At 38.2% G+C, this 19,535-nt stretch overlaps 1 protein-coding gene across 1 annotated transcript in view; it reads right to left on the reverse strand.

The window, feature by feature from the left end:
* Positions 1-19,535, reverse strand: part of nbeaa (neurobeachin a) — a 560,854-nt gene that overhangs the window by 64,180 nt on the left and 477,139 nt on the right. Inside the window, exons 47-48 of the mRNA XM_052025565.1 lie at positions 15,732-15,884; positions 11,002-11,169 (exon numbers count right to left, since the gene is read on the reverse strand). Of these exons, the coding sequence (XP_051881525.1) occupies positions 11,002-11,169; positions 15,732-15,884 (321 nt within the window). The remainder of the gene's footprint in view (positions 1-11,001; positions 11,170-15,731; positions 15,885-19,535) is intronic.

The following is a 19,535-nucleotide window of genomic DNA, read 5'->3' on the forward strand; positions in this document are numbered from 1 at the left end:
GTAGCACTCTCCTCAAATTTGTCTGCCCAGATAACTTCATTTCCATTCTGAAATTCACCAATGCATTTAATGTGCCAGCACTCCCTTTGGTAGATTGAGAAAAAGTATATTTGAAGATTAAGATCTCAGATCTAGCACAAAACCCTGTCTACCTGGTAAACTCTTCTGAGACAAAACTCAAGAGTGTCTATATTGGGAGCCTGTCTCAAGTAAGCAATCAATGTAGCTTGCCCAACATAGCCAACTGAATGGATCTTGGATCTCAGGTATCTTCTATATGTTACTAAGACCGGGATTACTACAGCAGGCACCTTAAGGCACTGGAAAGATGCTACCAATGCTGCCTCTGCAAAATCCTACAACTTCATTGGAAGAATAAATGCCCTCTTCCAGGCCAAGATACCCCAAAGTTGCTACATAAAATAACTGCTTGTGAAATTAGGAACAATATATTAGCTGTGTTAAGAACTGGTTAAAGTACAGTGAACAGAACAGGAGTATATAGAGCATTTTCAGCATGACTGGTTGTTACTGGGGTATTGTTACAAGAATCATTGCAAGGCACTCAGCTAAATCCAATTCTCATTAATAATTTTGATAAAAGGACAGTGTTCAACAAATTAAACTTGCTGATACTACAAAGCTCAGTGGGGTGGCAGGACACTGGTATTGTCATTGAAAGTTAAGACTGGTGGGACTGTCCTTTTTAATCCATGTTTTGCTCCAGACAACATGCAGATAAGGACTGATAAGTGCCAAGTAAGTACTGCTTGCCAGTTGTTTGGGTCCTGCTTTCCTAAATGCAAGCATGGGCTATTACTTATCTGAGGAGCTGCTAATGCAATGTAAACATGGTGCAAACATCTCTACTTCTGACCTTAGGATGAAAGGAACGTCATTGATGAAGCCATTAATGATTGGGCCTAGCACACTGCCCTGAAGAACTTCTGCAGCAATTTCATGGGGTTGACAGGCAGTGGAGATTTTTTCTCTCAGTTCCCATTAACTTTTAACATCATGCATGATCAATTACTGCCCTGATGTCAAGGGCAATCACTCTCAATTCACTTCTGGAATTCAGCACTGTTGTTTGTGTTTGGATCAAGGTTGGATTGAGGTCTGTAGCTGAGTGGTCTCTTGGCAAAATCTAAACTGAGCATCAGCAAGTAGGCTTTCGGTGAGTTAAGTGCTGCTTGTTTACACTGTTCATTACACCTTCCATCACTTTGCTGTTAATTTAGAGCACACTGGTGGGGTATAGTAACTAGCTGGATTGGATTTGTCATGAATTTTATGCAGAGGACATGTCTGGCAATTTTCCACTTTGCCAAGTAGATGCCAGTATTGTAACTGTATTGGAACAGCTCGACTGGAGGCATTGCTATTTATGGAATGCAATGCCTAGAAAATGGAGGTCAACCTTCTTTGTTCTGCTTAATGGTTGCTGCATATTTTATATTAACTTTCAATTGGGAGTGGGGGATGCAGAACCTCCAAAAAGGCATGAGATTGGGAAAATTTACCTTTTAAAAAATAATCAGTTTCATTCTGATTTCTGTGTTAAAATGAGACCTGTGTGGCTCTCAACTCAGTTGTCTGCAGGGACCACAGCTGATGTGTCTTGGCTTCCAGAAATCATGAGAAGCAGGTCTCAGCCTTTAAGCTAGATCTCCATATAGGAGCCACATTAGAGCAGGATAAAAGGCAGGAGGGGGAGAACACATCTTCCATGTGTTTGGCCATAATATCCCTATCTGCTCTTTGGCATTGATGGAGTTCCTTGCCACAAGTGGTTCTAGCCCACTGATAGGCACATAGGCTTATCCTGATGATAGTGCCCGTGATGCTGCTGAAAAGAAGTTTTTCATTGTACCGGTAATTCACTGTACTTGTGCAAATGCTCGACTGGACTTGACCTGAGAAGTCATGCCGTGAACCTATGTATAAGCTGCATCAGATACTGAGAAACCTAGCAATGACGTATGAAACATGCAGGTAATTGAAAATTCAGGTAACCAGATGCAGACATTTGCGCTGTCTTGTTCCAATTACTGTCATTTATGAGTGCGAGGGGTGCAGGAAAAGTACTAGTCGCATTGTTACATTGCACCTGGAAGTAACAAACAAAATGCTGGAGGAACTCAGCTATGCCAGGGTTTGCATGCCATTACTTCCTACAAGGCAAAACCTAACAGTATAAATGGCAGTGATGCTTCACTCCCCAATTAACTCAATGCCTTTTATGCACGTTTTGAAAGGGAGAGTAACACTACGCCTGTGCGAATCCCCACAGCATCCAGCAACCCTGTGATCTCTGTCTAGAGGCCAATGTCAGAACATCCTTCAAGAGGGTGAACCCTCGCAAGGCGTCAGCCCCTGACAGTTTACCTGGCCGGGTACTGAAAACCTGTGCCGGAGGACATCTTCAATCTCTCACTGCTGCAGTCTGAGTTTCCCACCTGCTTCAAAAAGGCAGCAATCATATTGGTGCCCAAGAAGAGCAGGGTGAGCTGCCTCAACAACTATCGACCAGTAGCACTCACATCTACCATAATGAAGTGCTTCAAGAGGCTAGAATTAACTCCTGCCTGAGCAAGGATCTAGACCCACTGCAATTTGCCTAACGCCACAACTGGTCTACAGCGGACACAAACTCTCTGGCTCTCCATTCTGCTTTGGAGCACCTATACAACAGCAAAACATATGTCAAGTTACTGTTTATCAATTACAGCTCGGCATTCAACACCATCATTCCCTCAGTATTAATCACCAAGCTTCTAAACCTGGGCCTCTGCAACTGGATCCTCAACTTCCTCATCGACCATAGTTAGTACGGATCAGTGAGAACATCTTTTCCTTGCTGACAATCAAAATAGGTGCACCTCAAGGATGTGTGCTTAGCCCACTACTCCTCTCTCTACACTCATGACCGTGTGGCTAAGCACAACTCAAACGCTATCTATAAATTCGCAGATGATACCACTGCTGTTGGCAGAATCTCAGATGGCGACGAGGAAGCATACAAGAGTGAGATAGCTCAGCTGGTTGACTGGTGTTGCAACAACAACATCGCACTCAATGTCAGCAAGACCAAGGAATTGATTGTGGACTTCAGGAAGGGGAAGTCTGGAGAACATGCACTAGCCCTCATTGAAGGATCAGTGGTGGAAAGAGTGAGCAGCTTTAAGTTCCTAGGTGTCAACAGCTCGGAGACCTATCCTGGGTTCAACACAATGATGCAATCAAGAAGAAGGCACACTAGTGACCCTACTTCATTAGGTGTTTGAGGAGATTTGGTTTGTCACAAAAGACTCTTGCAAATTTCTATAGATGTACGGTGGAGAGCATTCTGTCTGGTTGCATCACAGCCTGGTAAGGAGGCTCCAATGCACAGAATCGTAAGAGGCTGCAGAGGGTTGTAGACTCAGCCAGCTCCATCACAGGCACAACCCTTCCCACCATCGAGGACATCTTCAAGAGGCGGTGCCTCAAGAAGGTGGCATCCATCACTAAGGACCCTAGCCATCTGTAACATGCCCTCTTCTCATTACTACCACTGGGGAGGAGCCTGAGGACCCAAATTCAATGATTCAGAAACAGGTTCTTCCCCTCCACCATCAGATTTCTGAACAGTCTATGAACCCATGAATACTACCTCATTATTCCTTTTTTTGCACTATTTATTTGTTTTGTAATTTATAGTAATTTTATGTCTTTACACTGTACTGCTGCTGCAAAACAACAAATTTCATGTCATAAGACAGTGATAATAAACCTGATTCTGATTCTGGGTTCCGCAGCATTGTAGAAGGTAACAGACAGTCAACATTTTGGACCCAGAAGTGCCCATCACAATTTTGTGACAGGTAGGATTTCAACAGGAAATAGTCAATACCACATTAAAACATGTATGAAATATCCTTTATAAGCAATTTGAGCTTAAAAATGCACTTCAATATGTCTTATTTCTAGGCTCAAGTTTTCAGTGTGAAAGCTGAGATGTTTCTTCTGGGCATTGCCTTTACTATAACCAATGGTTTTTAGCCATTTCTTGATATCTTATGGAGTGAATTGAATGGACTGAAGACTAGTTTCTGTGATGGGAAAACCTTAAGAGGGTATCAAGATAGCTCATCTATTTGGCAATTCTGATTTAAATCTTTATTGAATGAAATGAACAAAGTAAGATGCTGGATAGTAAAATACAGTCGTTCAAGAAGATGTCTCACTGCCACTGTTTCAAGAGCATTTAGGGATGGGCAAATGTTAGTCTTGGCAGTGAAGTCCTCATTTAGGCTACTGAAGAAAATACTTAGCTGGAGGAAGCAAACAAATAAAACATTTGCCTTATTGCAAAGGGCACAGAGTACTAGAGTAAGACTTTCTGAAACTGTGTAGGGCTTTGATAAGACCATATTTGGAGCAATTTGTGGTCTCCATATTCCAAGGAAGGATGTTCTTGTCTTTCAAGCTGTTGAGTATGGATACACCAGATTGATTCCTGGGATAAGTGGATTGTCCAATGAGGACAGATCAAGTAGTTTGCACCTAGAGGTTAGAACAATGAAAAGTTATCTCATTGAAATATAAAAGATTCTGAGAGATACTGACAGGTAGATCCAGAGAAGTTGTCTCCTCTGGCTTAAGAATCTGGAACTATTCTCTCAGGTCAGTCAACAGACCTAAATTGAGGAGAAACTACTTAGAGGGCTGTGAGTCTTTGAAATTTTCAACATGAAAAGTCTGCGGGTGCTTCATCATTGAGTTTATTCAAGGCTAAAAATTATAGAGAATCAAGGGACACAAGGATTAGCTGGGAATGTGGACTTGGAATTCCAGAACAATGAAAAACTGAACAAGCTAAAGGCCAGTGTGGTGTATTCCCTTTTCTCTTTTATTTGACCTTTTGTTTTCACCTTTATGACTTGAGCATTTTATGTTTCTTGGCAACATGAAAAACTTAACATTAAAATATGAAATTGCACTGCATAATGAATTACTAGATTTACTATTAGCACTTGATGAACTGTTCACTTTCAAGAAAGAATATGACCTTTTTCTCAACAGCAAAACTTCATCCAAACTATAAGAAAACACAAAACATTCAATAAAAGTTTTCTTATTGTTTACATTTAAAAGAATTTATGTGGCTGAATATCTCATTCTCTCTGGGTGCTACTCCAGAGTAAATACTAGGGAGCATGGTGCAGAAGAGGAGATGACTAGAAGATACCAGTGAATTGTTAACTGGGCAAATTTCAATGTGATGTAGCTGAGAAAGGTTCTGGGCTTCCCTGAGAATTTCCTTCCAACTTGCTTCTGATAGGTCTAAGTGTAGACTTACGCACTGTAGTGGGCCTTTGGGCCTTGAAGATGAATGTCAGAATAAACGAAGATGGTGAAAATGAACACCTTCCTGATACTCAGTGCAAGGTTCTAGCAGTCTGATCTAACTCTGTTTTTCTAGGTGAAACTGTTGATATGTCCTTATGGGCACATTGACCTAACTGATTGTGGCAATATTTTGCCTGAAATTTTAGACAAGTGATACTCAAAGAGTTCCACTCCACATAATTTCTTCCGATGGCCTGAACTTTCCAAGATTACAGGTCATTTATGTATATTTTCTTTTAACAGTGCATTAAACTGCATGAACAAATCTACAACCTTAACCAATGAGTAAAAATCTTCCCTATAATAGTGGAAAGAGAAATTTCAGACGAAGAGAAACTAAAATCCACATGCTAGAATCAGTAGTGAAATTTCCCACCAGAAAATTTTAAGGACACAATTAAACACTTACATAACCATTATTTTTCTTCCAGACTACATGCTAATGCTGTTTATTGTGGGATGCACTGAATGAAAGCAGTCATTCAACCACAGGTTGTCTGCTCAAATAGTTGCATGATGCACTTGTCAATTTCGTTTACAGTTATTATTTTTACAGTTTACAGAATTGTGGTCAGGACCCTTTTCAGAGTCAGAATTATACAACAAGCAAACAGGCTCTATGGTCCACTGAATTTATGCCTATCATCAAACACCCATGTACACTAAGCATACGCTAATCCTATTTTTATTCTCGGCACATTACCATCAACTCCGTCCAGATTCTACTACTCAGCTACACACAAGGGGAAATTTAGAGTGGCCAATTAACTTATCAACCTGCACATCTTTTGGGATGTGGGACAAAACTGGAGAACTTGAAGGAAACCCACATGGTCACAGGGAAAAAATGCAAACTACAAACAGACAGGACAAGTGGTCAAGATTGAACCACTGTGTTGCATTGCTTTATAGTTTTCACAGACAAAAGTACAGAATCCTAACACAAAACAACATTAAAATTCTTGGTAAATTGCATCCTTTCATGTATTAAAGTTAAATTCATCCATCACAAACCACTGCAGAAGTACACTAGTAGGTAAAGGCCTGTATGGTTTACAAAACACTAGCTGCATCCTTAATTCTCTCTAAAAATTACAGAATAATGCACTATCCCCTGACTTGATGAATAGATAAATATTGCAGTGTATCCTCATGGAATAAAATGTTGCACATCTGATAATGTTTGCATTGCCTGTCAAAGTAGATCTTTGCTCAGATAAAGAATTTTTAAATATTAGTTCCACATAGAGTGTGCTAATGACAAACCAACTTTATGTACCAGAGGTGAACTACAGATGCATGGAATCCACTCATTCAGAAGGTGGGAGAGGGATTCATTCTCACTGTCTGCTTTGATTGCTCCAAAACATCAGGCATAAAGTGATGAAGCTGATTGCATGCCCAATATAGAACAGGTCTGATTTTCACTCCATTGAATTGGATGTAGATTGAGTGAACTCTATAATGGAAAGTGGATTTGGTCTGCCACGTTACTTCTCAGGTAGTTTTGAAAAGTATTGACAGCATTCTTTCAACCATTTCCAGAACCTGATAGGTAAATGACATCAGGTCATCTCAATTAAATGGTTCACTGGCAATTTAAATGTTTAGAACCAGCATCGATATCATTCAAATAGATAGTCCTTTGTCAGGAACATGCATGTACTGGCATTAACTGGTTTTAATTATTTCAAAATTAAATACCCTATTGTAATTCAATTTTTCTCCTAGTTGATCTGTATTTTCATTTAAACTGAATAAAAATAAACAGTAATAGGAAATGACAACGATTTTGATGCATGAAAATGAAAACAGGTACTTTGGTCAAAGTTTTATGTTTCAAAATGGAGCTTCAATGGAGTGGCACTTCTCTTTGTTTATGTTAGCTGTAGTCTCTACCCATTTGTCTGGCTAGGTAATTGTAGAGAGACGCATGGCAAACTCCTAGTAGAATGCCCATGAAGCCCACTAGTGGCAGTGAGGTAACTCCAACAGTGCTGCTGCAAGATCTTAGGGGTAAGTTTTTTTTACACAGAGAATAGTTGATATCTGGAATGTGCTGTCACAGATGGTGATGGAAATGGATCAGATTACTACACTTAAGAGGCATTTATACAGATACTTAAATAGGCAAGGTACAGAAGGATACATTCCAAATTCTGGCAAATGGGATCAGGGTAGATGGATAAAAAGGTGGACATGGGCACGATGGGCTAAAGGGACTTTCTGTGCTGTACGGCTTTATGACTCTAGATTCATTAGGAGATAAGCAGATGACTGGAAGCTCCTTGAAGATGGGAACAAAGCTGGTCAGTGTCTGTGACCCTTCCGTATGGAGAAAAAATTAGATATTTACTGTCTACTGCCACTTTCTGCATAGCAGCACCAGGAGGTGGTAGTAAGCAAGAAATTTTGCAGGAAGCCTACAAAGCCTGACATCAGGTCATCTCAATTAAATGGTTGACTATCCAGTCTACCCACATTTGCAGATGGTAGGAGGGAAAGTGATAGACATTGAAAGCATGAAAGGAAAACTCCCCCTATACTTTCATTTTTGAAGAAATAATAAACTCACGTGCACTGTCTGATGTTCCTTTATTGCCATGTGACTGCACGGGGAGATTGCAGTTATTTTGCTGTTCAAACCCTTGTCTTGGGAATATATTTCCAGCAATTTCTTTCAATCCATTTCAATTATACAAAGCATACATTAAAGACATGTGCCTGCATGTGAATGAAGCATTTTTGTGCATAAAGAAAGACTTGTGTTTCTAGAGCCTTTCAATTTTTTTTAAATGCCCTGAAATACTTCACAGCCAACGAAGTGCAGACACTGTTGCAATGCAATGCAGCAGCCATTTTGAGCATAGCAGGCACCTAAGAACTGCAATACGATGATGATCAAATAAACTATTTTTTGAAAAGCTGATCATCAGATCAATTGGTCAGAACATTGAGGACGGTTTCACTGCTCTACTTTAAATTGGTGCCACTTTACCTCCACCTAAGAAGCAGTTATATTCTTAGTTTAGTGCCTCAACCAAATTGTGGCACTTCCGAGAGTGTAGCACTCTCAAGAAGTACAATGGAGAGTTAGCTCAGAACTCAGTGTGAAAGATGAGTTCGACCAATTAGACCAGAATTTTCCAGGACACTATCTCACTTGAGTCCCTTAGCTTATTTTTCATTTCCATTTCCAGGAAAATTATAAACCCAAACCAAAACAAAATGGTCAGGTTTTTTTTAATTGTAACAATTATAATGTAAATCCCACTCTATTTATAATATACTAACTCTCTATAGACCTATAACTCTTAAGCTCAGGACTCGTCGTAGTAGCTCAAATATCTACTTCTTCAGGAGAAGGAAACTAAGTACGAGAAGGTTAATACCATGTGATCATATGAAAGAAGCCGCACAACCAAGGATTGGTGTTCAGTGTCTATGCAGCTCTCCATGGATTTCATTGCCCTACCTTCCCATCCAACACAACTAATAGGAGCAGCTGAGGACTTTGTTTTGTGGACATAAGAACAAAATCTATACAAATTAATAAGGACTACATCACAGGTGAAAAAAAAAGCACATATAGGACATGAACTTTAAAATTTAATTTCTTATGTTTCTAAAACCTACTAGGGTAGATCAGCCCTGGTTTTATACTTCTTCATAATCTATGCTATGTTCCTATAAGCTGTCAATGAAAACATACCACAATGGCTTCAACAATGTTTTGCTTCAAAGAGAGGTTCCATTAACATCCTGACAAAGAACAAACAAAATTTATCCGAACTACAACAAGCAGATTTGAATGGCAACCAGTCATGGGACATGTAATTACGACTACTTGGTTAGCTGCTGTCCTTGCATATATAATATATAACTTGATTTTCAACAAATTATGTTCTGACTATATTTTGAATTTAAGTTTGCTAAGGCAATGCTTAAACAAAAATTACTAAGGCTCATGCTGCATACAAAATGAAAACCAAAAGAGGTTGGTTCGATAATGTAATTTATTCTTCTCTGCAGACTTTCTACTTGACCTCTGAGTCTCTTTTATTAATAATTCTCCTTTGTATTGCACTGCATTTTTAGTTATTTTGTAACAGATGGTAAATATCTAGGGATGTCTCTAGCAGAGTACCACAGCTCTACTGGTGCACTGTAGTTTCAAAGCATATTTCTCTTAAGCTTTGCGTACCAGCTGGCGCATATTCATAATGTTCTGAATAAGTGTTAAAAACCCCTTAGTGGTTCTTTTGTTCATGAAAAAAAACTGGCACAAGTAAATTGACAAAACTATTTTGAAGGCATATCAAAAAAATGATGGAAACAATATGTATTGATTTAAAGAAACTACAGGCATAATTTATTGGCCCCACTAATTGACCTGTCAATTGGATATACTTATCTGTGGAAATCTTGCATGTGATATTACTCAGTACAAGTTTACTCAACAGCGCAAATGTTTGAAAGGGTTTTTCTGGTCTCATATTACAGAGTTTGATGTAGTGAAATACTATACCATGACATTAGTGCAAATGATGAGTTTTGTCTTTTACTGGCAGATTTGTTGCATATGTACATAGCTTTAAATGGTGCAAAAATACCACTAAAAGGATTTCACTGGGCCCATTAAAATCATGTTGTTTTGACCTTCAAATAGTTTTCCGAAAAGAGAGAGAGGACCACTATTTGAGGAGGCTCTTATTTTGCAATGGGTATGTCTATGATTTTAAAATTATCTGCAATTGTTTTGTAGGTATTTTGTCACCTTGGCTATTTTCAACCACTTAAGGGCAAGAAAGGATTGGGTTTAAGGGAAAAGAGGGTTGGAGAAAATTTCTTTTTAAACAATTTCAGAGAATTTTTCCTTTCTAGCAACTAGTTATGCCAAGACAAATTCTTCAAACTTTATTCAATTTTATATGTTAAAAATAGCAAATACTCCACATCCACTTACAGTATGTTCCTAGTATTCAACAACTTGCCCCAAGTTGGTCAAAATCAGATCAAGAATTTAATTGGCATGAAAGTGGAGAGTTCAACAGATTGATGAGTTCTTTTTTCTACAGAGACAACATGACCTACATATATTTAAAGAATCATGGAACCACACTTGGATTTCTGATGAATTTAATGAGGTTCTAATACACCTCCCTGTCCAAAACAAACAATGCATGTTACATGTTGAAAATTACTTCAATGATCAGAAGTACTTTGAATATTCCACCAGAAACTATGATGAACTGAATATATACTTGTAAACATTTTCTTTATATCTGTAAGGAAAGCAGAAGGACTGGTATAGAAGTCTTTCAGAGAGTTGATACAGGCATTAACACATGGTTGAGTTCTGCACCATTAAGTTTTATGATTTTAGTAAAAGATAAAAAGACAACATCACAAATATAATCAATACAATGTAGACATTATATTTTGGACTTCATCTTAGCTAGATAAAAATACGCCTTGAGCATTCAATTCTAAGGCTTTCTTTTGAACATACATATTAACAGATCTCTGTAGCAGAACATGAAGAACAGCATTTCTATAAAGGTTTAAAGACTGATCTTTGGATCTGTTGTAGTTGTTAGGTCTTACCTCTCTGAGACCAGAATCCGTGATACTGTCTAGATTCACAGACCCCTCATATGTCAGGTAGTGGAAAACATTGAGAGCACGCACTGCCTCTGGGCCTCGCTGTTTGTATCCAAAAATAAGGTCAATCCACTGATGCAGTTGGCAAGAAACAAATTCACTTTCCAGAGCCTGAATGAAAACATTTGAAAATAATAAAACAATAGAGCCACGTGCATGGTAAAATATTTATTAAGCCTCCATTCCTTAATGCTTGCTGTTTCTTTTGATTCTTCCTGCTTCTCATCACCCCAGAAAAGGTATTTAATGTACTTACAGAAATGTTGTACTGAAATTCACAAAACACTGTATGATTGTTGATAGATGTGGTTTATGAAACCAAAATGATTGTATATTTTACAGAAATTTAATGGCAATAGTTTTTGAGTAAAAAGCAAAAGCATATTATGGCATTTCTTCTAAAATGCCCAAGCTTGTGTAAATATTAAATGTTATTATTACAAGCAATATTTTGTATTTCCAAAAAAAACCTTATTAACATTATTTAAATTGTGTTAAAACAGTGAACGGCCATTTGAGCAATTTTTAAATATATACAGACAATAAGGGAATATTATTCCTTTAAGAAAATGAATGACAGATGTGCCTGAACAGTCTGACCTCATACATTTTCATTTTCTCTGCCCAACGAATAATTTAAGAATTAGAAAATACAAATCATCATAATGCACTCATCCTCAAGGTCAAGTCAGCATAGTTCACTGAATTATGCTGACATTTTTAGCTGCCATCATCATATTTAAGCGTCTCTCTCGAACTTACAACAATAGACAGAAATGCACAGGACGAATATTATTGCATAAAGACAAAAATATATGAGCTAGCTGTCTGGACATTGTTTTAAATTAGATTGAGGTATCCCAACCCAAATCAGTGCTGTGAATAGGATTCAATGGATCAGTAAAAGGTAATTTTTTTAAGAATACAGCCTCATTCCTAAAGCCAAAGGCATTTAAAAAAAATGTAAATAATGCAGAAGGTATAATGTCATCATTACAACAGCTGTCAAATAACAATTCAAATGTTTGTTCTGTTTTTATTAGAAAAATTGATGTGGTATGCCAAATTGCAAATTTAACAATTCAATAAAATTTTCAAGTGTTTTAAAAATAGTGTCCAAATGGCATGGTTGAGGGACAAACTACATAATTTGACAGCTTATTGTAGCAGTGATGCAATAATCACTACTACCAATTTCAAAGGAAAAGCGGTTGAAGTGCCTTGTTTGTGTGGTATAGATAGAAACAGATCTCCATTTGAATGACCTGAACAGGAGGAAAGGAGAAAATCTAAATGAAAAAAAACTTGTATTGATATATTGCCTTTCAAAAACTCAATGTACCACAGAGTGTGATTACTTTTGAAATCATTTATTCTTTAAGGTAAGCAGATAGTAGAGTTATAGTTACATACAGCAAAGCAGTAAGATTTCTTATTTCAGTTGAAGAAGAATGTTGACCACGATACAGGACAAATGCCTTTAATTTATATCAAAGGTTTCACAATTGTCTCTAATTTCTAAAGCAGTCTACATTCAAAGTCTATTTGGAATGTATGAAGGCTGGCAAGGATTTGTGTCCAAGATGCTTCAATTTAATAATGAAGATTTTTTTTTTATAATGTAGATTGAAGGGTAAGTATTGATCCAGAAACAAGGATAACACCCTTGTGCTCTAATATCTCTTGCATCTGCTTCAACAGCAACCTGAGTATCAGGGTAACATCTCCTCTGATAGTCAGCCCCTCTCAAAGGCAACTTTCAGTTGTTCAATGGTTCAGTTGATAGCACTTCTGCTATTGAGTCAGGAAGTTATGGCTGATCTCTTATCCTGGCACAACTTTCCTGCACTAACCCCATAACCCACAATTCCCTTAATATACAAAGAAAAATCTTTCTATTTCTTTCTTGAATACACCCAGCAAACGAGCTTCCACAGTCCTCTTCCGTACAGAATTCCATACATTCACCACCATCTGCTTGAAGAAATCTCTTCTCATCTCTGTCCTGAATGGCCGACCTGTTATTTTGAAACCTCGACCCCTGATTCTAAACTCCTAGTCAGGGGAAACATCAGCACTACATCTGCCTTGTCAAGCCTTTCAAGAATTCTGTCTGGTTCAATGAGATCATCCTCATTCCTCAAGAGAGTATAGGCTCAACGTGGTGGGCCGAAGGGCCTGTTTTGTGCTGTATGGTTCTATGGCTCACTCTGCTTAATTTCTCCTCATCCTACTTCCATCTCTCATTTTTCTTATGATCTTGCCTCTAACAAGTTTCCTGCAAGGGAGGTAATCTACAGGACAAATGGGAAACTGTTCAAACTACTTTGCTTCTACTCCAAAACCAAGGCAACCCCAATTTCTGTCATTGAACTGCAGTAGGCAAACGACACTTGCACATGTGCCTGTTCAGCAACTGAGTTCCACATCATTGTCAATTCATTCAATGATGTGTACGACAGAATGGGCCTCACACTTAACATTTTCAAAATAGAAGTTCCCTATATGAACTTGCCTCTGGTGTACAACTGCTCTCTGACAATAAAGGTTCACAAAAGGAACCTGGAAAATCTTTCTCTATAGCTCAGGAGTCACCTCTGCATCAAGGCAGACATTGATGATGAAAATCACCATCACCTTCAGCGCATCAGCACAGCCTTTGGCTTTCTGAAGAAAAGAGTGGTTGAAGATCAGGAGCTTAAACCACTTACAAGCTCATAGTCTAGCAGTCATCAGTGACCTATGCCTTTCTATGCGATCTGAGACCTCAACTATTCACAGCAGGTACTTTAAAAGAGTGTCATGTAATACCAATGTTGTCTTCACAAAATCATTCAAATCCACTGGTAGGATAAAAAGAAATGTTAGCACCTTCTTCCAGGCCAACATACCCAATACTAAAACCCTAGTTACACAGGCTAGCTCTGATGGGCTGATACCATCATTCATGTGCCTGACACCTGACTCCTTCACTCTACTCTGTCACAGGAACAGATTACCAGTAGGACAGAAGTAAAAAATCAATAATGTCCTCAAAAGCTCCTTGTAAAACTGTTATATCTCTAATGACTCTTGGGAATCATTGGTCCATGACCATTCAATTGGTAAAAAAGTATCTGGGATGGCATTCAGAATCTTGAATCCATTTGTCAGGAGCACAAAGAAACATAGCGTAAATGGTGGAAAGTATGCACCACCTCCTACACTACCTATCAATCTGCCCCATAAACTACCACCTGTTCCACCTCTGACAGAGGCCAGAATACCACGATGGCCTCATCAAATGCTTCAGAACCCATAGAACTGCAGTGGCACCTAGACAGCCTGACTAAGAAGTATCAGTTTGCTTTAATCACATTAGATGCTGCATTTCCTACATTGCACTAGTTATTACACTTTAGAAATATCTCAATATGTGTAAAGGGTTTTGGAACATGGTAAGATGATACATGCCATATGAATGCCATTTCTGCAATAAATTATATTGTGTTTGTTGTGTAATAAAATTGTCCCAACCTTGGTACTTCTGTAAAATATAGATATATTAATATATCAGTAATTATGCAATTTATTCAGTGTGCAGGGTGTTATAGTCTGTTGGAGCTTGGCATTTGTGCATTAGAATTTTAGTATAAAACTTGCTCCATAGTTCTATAATGGAGGGATAGTAATTTGATCTGTAAGTCAAGGGCAGACAGTGAGCAAATACAGGAGCTACCCTACAGGGAAAATATATGAAAATTGACAGCCAAAATATAATAGACTACAATCACTCATTATCCAGAAACCAATATTTTCAGAGGGTTGGGAACATGCATCTCCCTCACCTTGGTAACAGTGAAGACACCTTAACCGGGCAATATATGCGTTTTAATTGCAAATCTTCAGTTTAAACAGTTGTAACTAATAACAGAAAGATTTAAGGGTCCAAAAAATTAAGTATATTTATTTTACTTCTGAAACCACAATAAAATATTTTTAAGTGCTTAATAACTACTTCATCTAGTTTGACAGTTCCAAGCAAAGGTCAAATGTACTTTGACCTCAGACTGGATGCAGCTGGCCCAGCATCAAATCATGCAAAGAATTTTATTATTTTGAGATAGGCACTGATGCAATTCAGATAGGAATCTGGTGTGTGTGACTACTAGAACTCTTTGACCAAATCAAAAGAAACTGTTTTTTTTTCCCAAAATACATATACCATGTGAAGATAAATAGTTAAACACTGTATCATATTAAAAACAAAGTTATTATTTTTGATGATAAGTTGGAATGAATGTAATTTGAAGAATAAACTCAAAAATCCCAGAATTCCTTTTCTTCAGACAACCTACAATGCATGAGTTGAATGTGTTCTACTTAGCCTGCTAGGACTGAATGGATGAGTAGTACTGCAGATGCATATCTGTGCAAGGCTTTTTAAAACTGGTAAATTATGATTGATGAGCCCAACAATCATGTAACATTATCAGGGACACTCGCTGCTTCAGTCCTTTGGTGACATCATCGAGGTCAGACAAAAATCACGTTAGCATTGAACACTCAGTTTTAATAAGGTTACATGAATAAAGCTCTGGGAAATGTCTAGAGCCCCATGCAGCCTGGTATAATCGTTTCTTGCAGTTTATTCTATGATGTAGTCATTTTATAAGAGCAGATCTCTCTCTTACCATTCTGTTAATACGAACAAAATCCTCTGGCTTCTTTGCCCATGGTGGAAGCTCAACATCAGAAACAACTGTTCCATCCTCTCGGATGCCAAGGTTGTAATTATTACTGTTCACAAACATTTCGGGTAAATAGTAGAATTCTGGAATTAGCTCCTGGTTATGAAAGAGACAAAAGACAGCAATTTTTTAACATTGCTGAGAAAATAAAATGTCACAATTTCTTTACGAGCAAACACCATCTCAATTATCACAATTTTATTTAGGTACAACTGATCAGAGGATTAGGTAAACCAGACTATATTGAATAGCATGTTAACAATTATAGAACCAAAATAAATTGCCTTATCTGCTGCACGGATTTGTACAATGAGGTGTATTACAGGTGTCCAGCATTAACTCTTTATCAGTGAGTGTAGTTTTTCAGTTGACTCCACTTTCCGTCCCTCATCATTGTTTGAAGGAGACTTTGGACCTGCCTCCTCTTCTTCCACTCCTCACTTGCCTCTGGCTAATTTTTATATTGAAGGTTCCATTACTCTGATAGGCTGGTGACCCTTATTACTATCTTTTTCCTACTTGTCTTCTACCATCACCCTACTTGAATACTGCATTTGGTATTGACTCTTTCAATGTAATGCCATGAGAGATTGATAATATACCATACTATTAGTAATAATGATAATTAAGTCTGGGCATGATTTCAACAAGCTGGTGAAAAATCTACTGGAAAAAATATTATTTTATGAAATCACTCAATACCCTCAAGAGGAACTCCGACATTTAACATGTAAACAGGCCTCCTGTTCTACAGTGAACAGTTATCATGGATGTTCCTCTCCCTGCAGAATACTCACCACATGCTAACAGGCACATATTCTCAAAATCTAAAAGTGAGGAGTGGAAGAAGAGAAGGCAATTCCAAAATCTCCTTCAAACATTAAAATGTAAAAAGGAAATTTGAATCTGGCAGGTTGCAATACCAGTTTTTTGAAACAAAAGGTGTTATAAAAGCTACCATACAATTACTGAAGAAATATTCACTGCAAAACAATTTCATGATTTAAGTTTCTACTTCTAGCAGCATAGAAAACACACAATGCGATTCTTGAACTTATGCACCTTCAAAATACCATGAATTTAAAATAAAATGTTCATTGTTCATAATCTACAAGACAGTTAATTTCAAATTTTCAGGGAAGTACAGGATTACTTCAATATAAATGAGTTAGCATTGATTTTTATTCATCAGATATAAAGCTAACATTACCAGCGACATTGGTAGAGTATATAACAAAAATTGTTGTAATCTTGAGGTATATCACTTTCACAAGATGTAATGCATACCACATTGCGTAGACTGTGGAGTGGAGATAATAGTTTTCCAGAAAAGAAGACGAGGAAGAGAGTCAAATTAGAGAAAAACCCCGTATCTGGATACGAATCCCAATACTGGTGGACAGTTAAACAACTAGCAGCAGAAGACAACCCTCTCATTGATGTCAGAGTCCAGATCGTGAGTGCAAAAGAATCTGTAATGATCCTCATGCTGATGTGCTGAGTGGATGATTCCCTTTAGTCCCACCATCACAGATGACAGCCAATATGATTCACTTCATATATCAAAAAACAACTAAAAGCACCAAATATAATGAAAGCTATAAACTAATAAATGGCAACCAATATTCACATAAGAGCATAAAAAAATAGGATCAGGAATAGATCATTTGACCCCCCAGGCCCATTCTTCCATTCAACAAGATCCTGGTTGAACTTTTACCTCAACACCATTTGCCACCCTATTTTCATATCCTCAATTTCTCTAAGATTAAGAAATCTATTGATCTCTGCTTTGAATGTAATCAATGACCAGCTTTTCACAGGCCTTCAGGGGAGACAATTCCAAAGATTTACCACCCTCTTGGTGAAGACATTTTTCTTCATCTTGGTTCTAAATGGTCTACCCCTAATTTTGTGTCACAAAAATCCTTGTGCTGGATTCCTTAGTCCGGGGAAATATCCTCCCTTGGGCTCGCTAAGTATTTTGTATGTCTCTATGAATGAAACTACACAAGTCCTAAGAATGACCAATTCTGAAGAGGTACTGTCTAACTAGTTCCTCTTGATATGCAATGGTATCACCACCACCAAATCCACCACCATCAACATTCCAGGGGGAAGGGGTGGGTGAGAAGGGGGTGGTGTCGGTGGTGGGTGGGTGTCGGTGCATCACTATTGTCCATAAACTTAACTGAAATGGGTACAACAGAAGTCTGGAGACTCACCTCTCCACTCCCCAAACTCTTAATGTTTTCCTATGACTTACAAGGTACAAAAGAAAACGTTTATATTTTGAAGATTTATGCCTTGAGCACCAAATTTTAAATTCTGGATTTTTGACAGAATAAACAGACCTTTTAACAAGGTAGACTGTAATAGGCAGTTTAGCATCATGTTCCGCACAGACATTGTGGGCTGAAGGCCTTTCTCTATGCTATACTATTCCGTGCTCCCTGTTATTTTTATGCTGGCCACAAATCATGAATACAAGACACAAGCTAATAATCATTCTGTTTGATAATTATAGATCCAATGAAAAGCAAAACTATTCAATTTAAAAGTAACCACCCTCGTGCTCATCATTAGTGCCTGTCTTCCATTTCCCTCTGCTTTTCATACTGTTTTTATGCAATTTCCATCACTGGTCATAGCTAAGTTGGCAGACAACTGCTCATTTTAAGTAGAGAAGGCTACCAATGGCCTTAAGGAATGATTTAATGCAGCTGAAAGCCATAATGGGCTGGCTTCAACCTGCACTATCTTGATGTGAGCAGTAGCAGCAGTCCAGGCTAGCTGGCTGACGGGCATCAGAAAGCACACCAGTAGACTGGTGAGATCAAGAGTGCTAATATCTGGAAAGAGGACAGTAGCAAAGAGCCCCTGCTGTTCCTGATGGTTATGCTTCACAATCCTGCTAATTTCTCTGAGAACAGATCGATCAAATGACATTGCATTCTTCAAGTTATTTTGGTTTCCAGGGCTACAGTCTGAACCTGCAAGTTTGAGGTTCCACATGAAAACCATATGTTGGGTATCTTCTGCCTGTGTTACAGTGTTAACTGAGGTCTCAGCCATCAGACATTGGAGGATTAAGCCTGCAGATCTTTAAATAGAGCCAGCCGCCATTACTATCATGGAAATGATAAGCACCTGGCTCAATGCAAAGACATGCGTAACACAGAGACTGGACATATCTATGCTCCTTGACATTTCACATAGACTTTCTGTCAAGCCTGCCATTGGTGCATTGTTCGTGGCTGTCAGATTTCATCCATGGGTTGCCCTAGTGAAGACCATGTTCACAACCTCATTCTTCTATGAGCTGACATATTGGCTACCTTTACTGCTGTGTTCACACCACTAGTCCCCAATATCTCACAAAATGCATCTCAGTCACAATCTAAATTAAGTAAGTGGTTGTATGCATCAGGTTGAGTGCCTGCCTTCCTTCTTCATGTTCAGTAACTGGATCATAGTGAACATGGATTTTTTTAAAAGAAGAAAGGCACATGGGGAGGAGTATGCAGAATAAGGGGCAAAAAAAAGGTACACAATCATACTACCTGCTATTTGTAAATCAGAAGAGATTGTCGGATGAGGGGAAAGTGAGTTGGGAAAAGGACTATGTATAAGCGTACTCTCACCTTAGATTATCTTTGTACTGTCACTTGCTATAAAATAAATGATAGGCACTTTGTTAATGTCTAGCAGTCATTCCTGTTGCTTGCTGAGCAATTGGACATGGAC

Source organism: Pristis pectinata, chromosome 11 (genome assembly GCF_009764475.1).
Source record: "Pristis pectinata isolate sPriPec2 chromosome 11, sPriPec2.1.pri, whole genome shotgun sequence".
Lineage (NCBI taxonomy): Eukaryota > Metazoa > Chordata > Chondrichthyes > Rhinopristiformes > Pristidae > Pristis > Pristis pectinata.